The following is an 8,170-nucleotide window of genomic DNA, read 5'->3' as shown; positions in this document are numbered from 1 at the left end:
GAATCATTTTTGAAAAAAAAACTTACACATAGTTAAAGTGCTGAAAAAATGCTAAAAGTAACCAAAAATATCTGACCATTAAGCAATATAAAATGTCTCAACTCTTATGTGGGACGAATGAAGAGGTAGATTTTGAGGCAACTGCTTGCTTAACTAATTAACGAAAGCATGCACTCGTATAAATTCTTTGCATGCAGGCAGGCAAGAAGATCAAGTACACAGACCTACTGGTTATGCCGAACAAGACCTCGACTTGGTAGATGAACAAGGAAAATGTGAGGAGGCTGATTTCTACGTGGTTGTCTTTAGAGCATCCACAATGTGCATTTTTCCTGCTTTAAGCGTCTGCCTCTGTAGTGAAGTACTGAATTGCCTGCCACCACTCTGCTTTCTCAGCTGAATTTTGACTCGACGGGCCAACGGTACTAAAGCGATGTGTTAGATGGAGTAGCCTATCTCCCCACGTACTCTTTTCTCCCCTATTTTTCCCACCAACATCACTCCATAAATCATCGGTACACTAGCATCTTCTTCTCCGTCGCCAACATACATCCCCTACACTATGGCTCGCAACCGCATGTACCCATGGAGCCTCGCACTGGTGGCGCTCGTTCTGGCCACGTCGTGGATGTGCTCACTTCAACCATGCTCCGCTGACACGATGGTGCCTCAGCCGACCACGACAGCGGCAAGCGCAGACAACGTACCCGTCCGAGCTGCCGCAAGTGTGCCGCTTGGTTCACCGGCTCCCACACCCGCAGCCACACCGGCGACGCCACCGATGGCCACGGCGTCGAAGAAAATCCCGCTGCCCGTGCCGGTACCCGAGACACTTCCCGGCGCGGAAGGCCTCGGCTTCGGCGGTGGATACGGCGGGCAGACGGTGCCCGGCGGCGGCCTCGGTGGGTTCAACGGAGACCAGGGCTTCTTCGGCGGATGCTGCGGAGGCTTCGGGTACAACGGCGGTCCTGGGTATAATAACGGGCCGTTGTTCTTCAACTCGGTGCCCGCAACAAGATTGAGGCTGAGGATGGTGGCAACGGGAAACGGCTTCGCGCCTCTGCTGGTGGCTGGTGCTGCAGCCATGTTTTACGCGTGATTTGTATTCTATTTTACTTTATCTTCTTATTTTTTGCTGCAGAGAGAAGACATATATGTTTGCATCATCAATTAATACAGTTTGGCTAAATCACATCTAGATATGCCATAAGTATTGCACATCTAAGTACTATGACATTGATTTTTACACGGAGATTCGTGTGGATATTTCTTTTCATTTTTTTTCCTCTTTATGCTTGATTCACTCATTTAGATGTGCAATAACTTGGGCACATCTATATATGCCATAGACAAACCTCAATTAATATGTATCACTGGTTAATATTTAATGTAAGTAGTACATACAAATATACGATACTATGTTAGGGTCATTTTGTCAGCATTAGTGGCTGGGACGCGTCCTGGGCGCATCTCTTGAGGCAAGACTGTACGCATTAATTATGCTGCCATATTTGTTAACGTCTCTACATGACTACTATATACATATAGCTTTGTGCAAAAATGGATAGTGTTTTTCTCAGTCATATGGCAGTCGACCTATGCTTCACAAATGAAATGCTTTGAAACTTGAGGATACAAATTTCAAAAGGAAGTTTTGGCGCATTTACAGATGGACTATCCGTTGAACTACAATTTACAAAGTAGTGACTAAGTATTTGTTGAACTACTATTTACATAGTACTCATAGTTATTTAATTAAGCTTACCATAGTATCCACTCAGCACCCAACTTGAATGACCATGAAAACCCAGTACTAATTATATTTGAATCCTTGCACTCAAAGAAAAGAAAATGCCATCTTATGGAAGACAAATAAATTAAGTTCTAATACTTTTGTATTGGCAATAGAAAAGGCAAAGTAACACACTCGAATTACATATTAAAGAAGGAAAGAGAGAATTTATATCTCAACGATCAAAATGAAACATGCTAGTGCTACAATATCAGACGCACAAAAAATGAGAAAGCAGTAGAATATGGCAGTGCATTTAAACTATATGCATTAATTCTATTACACACGACCCCTCTATCAGAATATCAAGTCATGTCACCAGGCAAATGTGTATTATTGCTTCTAATCAGTAAGACATCAGGATCAACAACTTTGAGTTTGTAAAAAGGAAAAGTAATTATATGTTAGATAGCTAGAAATCTTGCCAAATCATAAACACACTGTTGCGGGTAAGTGATTCCTAAATTCAGAGCTACAAAAAAAATTTAGCATCAACAAGACTTTTGCTTAAAGAGAGTACAACTGTTAAGGTGATTGGCGATTTTACGAACTGTCCATCCAGCCTAATCTAACGGTGGGAAAATAGGAGTTACGAGGAGTTATAAAACTAAAATTACAGGCAATTACATATAACGTGGGACCAGTACATAATTTTAGTTGGACCAATTAGAATTTTAAAGGGTAGATCCGTCATTTTTTTATTTCCGCTCGCAATATGTCCATTCGTCTCAACCCCGATCCAGTCTCATCCCCGATCCACTCATCTCCTCTAACGACGGCGTCCGCCGCTTGCCACGCCGTGGACTACCGGTTTCTCCCCGCCAAGTGCCCCACCATGCCGGCCGCCGGTCTCCACGCCGTCGACTGTCACAGTCCTTCATCGCCGGATGTGCCCCGCGAAGAGCCCCGCCCCGCGCGAGCCCTCCGCCGCCGGATGTGCGTCGCCAAGTGCTCCGCCCCGCGCCAGCACTTCGTCGTCGGATCCCCGTCCAGCGCGGCCAGCCCCCCGTTGCTGGATCTGCGCCGTCAAGAGCCCCTCTGCACGAAACCGCAGCCGGATCCCGGCCCCGCGGCAGTCCTCCCCCGCCGGTTGTGGCCCCGCCTGGAATACTCCCACCCAGCAAACCTCCCGTAGCGCCGAGCCGTCTTGCTCATCGGTGCAGCGTCCATCGCCCAAGTGTCGGCTCTTCAGGTCAGCGCATCCCCCCATTGCTAGTTTCCATCGTGGTTTGACACGGGGAGTTCATGACATTTTGTTTATTTACTTATGTGGATTAGGTAAACGTGATTAGGACCAGTGGATGAGTGAGCTGACTTGGAACTCGTCGGATTAAATTCATATACACCGATTTTGTTTACATTTTCTCTGCAAAGTCAGTATGGATTCAGAACCTACGTGCTGTGAAAAACAGTTACAATAGGAGATTCAGCCCATGTTCTTCTGATTCTGATTATGCACTGGACTATAGCCATTTTCCCACAGCGGCTCATCCACTATTGGATAACCACCATGCAGCTTGTTCATTTTAGATGACCCTCTTGCTGATTTCAATAGTTCTCTATGCTGAAGCTTCAAAATGGGACTAATCTGTATTGGTGAATGTAAGATTCAGAGAAAGTGAATATCAAGTTGTTGGTGACTGCAAAAATTTGAAAGAAACGACTCTGATTTCTTCTAGTGAATGACATTGTTGAAGTTGATGTTGGTTTGTAATCTTAGTAGTTCCCTGTGTGATTCATGCTGCAGTTTGGTTTACAAGTCTCATGCTACTGACAAACTTTTACACTTCATACATGCTACTTAACTGCAGCAACAGACCAAACAACTGATGAACTTGTGAACTCAGTGTTTACACAAGGGAATAAACAACTAACAAGATGGCTGAGTTTCTTATACATGCATTTCTCGTAGGTGATAGCTGTTGATCGTAGGTATGAAAAAAGATAGATGTTGTCAAGAACTCGAATGGCATTGACATAGCCAAGCTGATCAAGCACTCGGCAGAGAACCGCGGGATCAAGGGCTCTGACAAAAGGCGACGCCGTCGATCCGACCTCGCTGCTCATGGAAGAGTGCGACGTGCTCATCCCGGCAGCTCTGGGAGGAGTCATAAAAAAGTAATCTTCTTCTTCCTCGTCCCAGCTCACTTCATCCTATCTTCTATCAGATTAATGCTCTGAAGTTCAGTTAGAGTATCCTCCTGGCTGCTATTTTTTTCTGTATCTGAAAACATTTTTTTTAATAAATAGTCCTTTCGATTTTCTTCTTCTACTAGGGACAATGCTAATGCCATCAAAGCAAAGTAAATCATCGAGGCTGTTAACCACCCAACAGACCCCGAGGCCGACGAGGCAAGAACACCAACATTTTGCCACAAAACTAAGCTGCATTTGTTGACACATTCACACATTGACTGACAGCAGAGAAATGTTCATGTTCGTGGTGCAGATTCTGGCAAAGAAGGGCGTGCTGATCCTACCGGACATCATGGCCAACTCCGGCGTAGTGATGGTGAGCTGCTTCGAGTGGGTGCAGAACATCCAGGGGTTCATGTGGGACGAGGAGAAGGTGAATCGGGAGCTCAAGACATACATGACCCGCGCCTCAAACATAGTTCTGAATATTTAGGCAATGTATGGCACTGTAGAAAATGGACAGTAGTTATGTAAAGTATATCTTTGAAAACTAGAATTGGCTCAATTTGGAAGAATGCCTACATCATATGAACTTCTTGCCCGCTTTGCACGCGTTGCTACATGTGCATTATCATGCCTCAGCCATAATCATTGCCGACAAATATGGAACAGAAGAAGTATGTCCCCTATTTTAGTCCTCTCTGTCATGTTCGCGTGCACAACCTATTTTGCCAATGAGCAAGTTTAGGATCTGTTTGTTCTTCGATGATCTTATGCTGGTTGCCTGGTTCTCATTGTCGTCATAGTTGTCTAGTTAGTAAGCAGAACTCTGTTAGAGTAAACCTAGCTGGGACATCTGTTTCAGTATTGTTACCCAACAGACTTAGGCCTAGATTTATTAGTTGTAAATTCGTTAGCTCCATGTATTGCATTAGTTTCGATGCAATACATAAGCTGCAATGTACCAACTCTTGTCGACATGTCTATATCAGTATAAAAATGGTACATGGTGTTCCTGATGCTATTCCTTCTTATTTTCTGCAGGAGAGGCTGTCATTTGACAATACGGTTCTGTGTGTTCATTGACTGCTGGTGCTGCAGCCTGAAATTTTTCTTGTGGAGTCGACTGAAGTAATCCATCAAGCTAGCTGCATTATTGATTCTATTCTTTTTGCTGGCGAGGTAATAATCTCCCACTCAACTCGTGATGTGAGAAATAGTAGTGTAACCATGATATTTACATCATTGCTCATGTTTTCTATATGCTATGATTTTTCTTCTGTAATTACCCTGCCTCAGCCATAATCATCATCCACTTAAACCAGAACTGTATACTTACGCAGTGTATGGCGCCGTTAGAATGGGGAGCATGCGTTTGTAAGTAGTCACTTATTGTAGTGTTTTAGATGTAAGGTTACTCCGATGCAGAAAGGTATGGATCAGATGGTGCAAATGATAGAAGTGGAACTTGCAGCTCATTAGCTGGGTTTTTTTTCTAAAAAGAACCAATGAAAAGTCAAGCATTTGGATGGACATAAGCATACAAATAATATGCAAAAACATTAGAACATAAGTGTAGTCTTTAATTCAAAGAACATGCTATGAAGATCAATCATTATGATCTGCCCTTGAAGTGCCTCTCCGTGTAGCCCATTCATGGCTGTACAAATGGGCTGGACACGGCGTTTGATGGTTTGCGCTTGCGTCTTTTCGACTCCACTTGTTTAACGATAGTCTCTGTGTCAAATTGTTGTTTTACTGGATTACTAGGAGGGGCATTCTTCCTCAGGCGTCCACGTTTACGCTTTGGGGAACCGGATGTGTCTGGTTTGTTTGTAACATCAGGGTTGCTGACAATCGTGACGTCGTTGTCTGCACCTTTTCGTTCCTCTGGAATACTGGCTTCATACTCGTCCTTATGTAGAGGAAATAGTGGTGCGTTACATGCAATCATGAAAGGTAGGAACTACATGACATGAAATGCTAGTTGTGTAGAACTTACCTCTATAGGATTCTTGTATGATTTTTTCCGAAGCTTGTTGCAATCCGTCCGCAGCAGGCTTGAACATATTTGCCAACTGAAAATATGTATTTCTGCCTGAATTAGATAGTGACGCATAGGTTAGGATAGCGGTGAAGCATAGGTAGTGCATGATTGCAAATGTAATTTAGTGTTCGGCAGACCTGTGTGAAATCCTCAGTAATTTTGTCTCCGTCCCATGTCAACATGTATTTGAGTGTGTACGCCCCACAGGAATAACTGTGATGTAAAGTTGAAGTTAAGTATTGTAATGTAGGTGAGGAATCATGTAGCTGCCTATACGTACCCATCCGTCTGTTGTGGTATGTTAGTATAGCAAGTGGTTTTCCACTGGGTAATATTGATGGGTTTAGGCGGTGTTACCAAGCCATCCTCGATCGCTTCGTTGATACACGCCTGAATGGACTCCACCTGGTGTATGAGGAGTAATTCAAGGGATTGCGTCAGTGCTTTTCAAAAAGTGTCACATGAGGTAAGAGAAAGCAAGAGAGCAAGCTTACCAGTGCAGTTTCCTTGGCTATGTCACGATATGCTTGGATGGAGTTTAGGACCTGGATCTCTTCTTTGTCTAAATTAAACACGAGTAATAACCAGTGCATGATGTGCACATTCATTGGGACACGTGCCTCGCAGAAAATTAAAGCGGACTCAATTTAGGGAAAATCAAGATATACAATTAAACAAGTCAGGAAACATGCATACCATTTTGCGTCCTACAAATTTCGTTGCTACATTAGCAACATGTGGGCTTTTGCATCCCATTGGAATACCCCCAAATTCGCCTAGCAATCTTCTGCTTTCTACAGTGGAAATGAATGATGTAGCATCAGTTGCAACATTGCTAATGTGTGCATATGCATTAATAACCTGCAAAATTTGTAGTCATGTAATATGGCACAATTTAGAATACTTGATGTAGATTGCAGTATACGGGCCTTACGTCATCAACGAAGAATAGTTTGCTAACATTTGGCTTGAGTTGATGAACTGTTAGCACAATGTCTTCAATGTAAACTACCTCAACAAGGTCGTGACTCCCTCGGATGAAAAGTGCAGCCTCATAGTCTTCATCTGTCAATATGTAATCATTGTTGAATACAGGCTTCCGTGGTGGGATGTCTTGGTCCAACTCCTTGTTTTGCACCGCAGGTTTTGCACTAGGTGTACCAGCAGAAGTCCATGCTTTCCATGCATCAAACCCAGGAGTTGATGAAAACTTGTCATTGCTTGGTTGCTCTTGTTCCTAAAATTAGAAGTTGGTCAATGAACATAAATTAGCTCATGTTAGCAAGATGATGGGCCATAGTTATCACCTGTACGTATGCATTCTTCTTCGTTGATTGTTTGTTTGTTTCACCTAGGGATCTTAATTCATGTAACATGAAATGCATAGAATGAAAATATAGGAAATTATGGGTAAAATTGATGTTGTAGTATCACTTACCTGGAGTTCCCTTTTGAGGTCTCCAACTTCCCTTTTGAGGTCTCCAACTTCGTCCTCCAGCTTGGACAACCTAGGTTGAGTGGCAATTTTACCCCTTATGTTTATCACGTCCTCGGTCACGGTGATTATTCTTTTATCTAATTTGTGCTCTACTTCTACTACTTGTTTGACCAACTTCTTCTCTTGTTCTGCAAATAGATCGTTCTGGGTTTGAAGTATCATGTCCATCTGCATAAAAGAAATGTCAACTCGTTTTGTTAGAAGAAAAATAAGTGTGGTTAGGTGTGACCTTTGTTGTGTTATTGAAAAGGATGTGTCTTGGAGCAACTTACTTGTTGGCTACTCATAGTTTGACCTCATGGTTGTGGTCGATAGCTAGCATCTTCATGCGCATGTGTATCTTTGTTGGTATGCTGGTCATTTGTAATGTTGGTTGGCTCCAGATCGCCAATGTTCATGATAACCTTTGATAAGATATAAAGAATCAGTACTAAGAAATAAATATGGTAAATAAAGAAGTCAAGTCTAGAAAGGTACCAATCCATTATACAGGCCTCCTTTCAAGTAGGCCTCATGTCTTATTTTAGTTGTGGCTTCATCCCTCCGTGCCATCAGCGGATGGGGTATACGAGAATACATAAGCAAGCCATCACGGACATGTTCCCAATACCAAAATTGTAGGAAACATTAGTTCAACAATGATAGAGATATATGCATCATATGAATAATAGTAGAATGACAACTAGTGTTGTAGCAC

General features: G+C 43.0%; 1 protein-coding gene across 1 annotated transcript; it reads left to right on the top strand.

Moving 5' to 3' along the window:
• Positions 1-526: 526 nt before the first annotated feature.
• Positions 527-1,252, top strand: LOC123106353 (translation initiation factor IF-2-like). The gene has a single exon (XM_044528547.1). It carries the CDS (start codon positions 563-565, stop codon positions 1,097-1,099), a length of 537 nt encoding a protein of 178 aa, XP_044384482.1. The 5' UTR covers positions 527-562; the 3' UTR covers positions 1,100-1,252.
• The last annotated feature ends 6,918 nt before the right edge of the window (positions 1,253-8,170 follow it).

This window comes from Triticum aestivum, chromosome 5A, assembly GCF_018294505.1.
Source record: "Triticum aestivum cultivar Chinese Spring chromosome 5A, IWGSC CS RefSeq v2.1, whole genome shotgun sequence".
Taxonomy (NCBI): Eukaryota; Viridiplantae; Streptophyta; class Magnoliopsida; order Poales; family Poaceae; genus Triticum; species Triticum aestivum.
The sequence above is the reverse complement of the archived record's forward strand: the minus strand, read 5'-3'. Positions and strand labels throughout refer to the sequence as shown.

Bases quoted from the DNA above. Each gene is read 5' to 3' on its own strand.
- LOC123106353 (XM_044528547.1), top strand. From the start codon at position 563: ATGGCTCGCAACCGCATGTACCCATGGAGCCTCGCACTGGTGGCGCTC.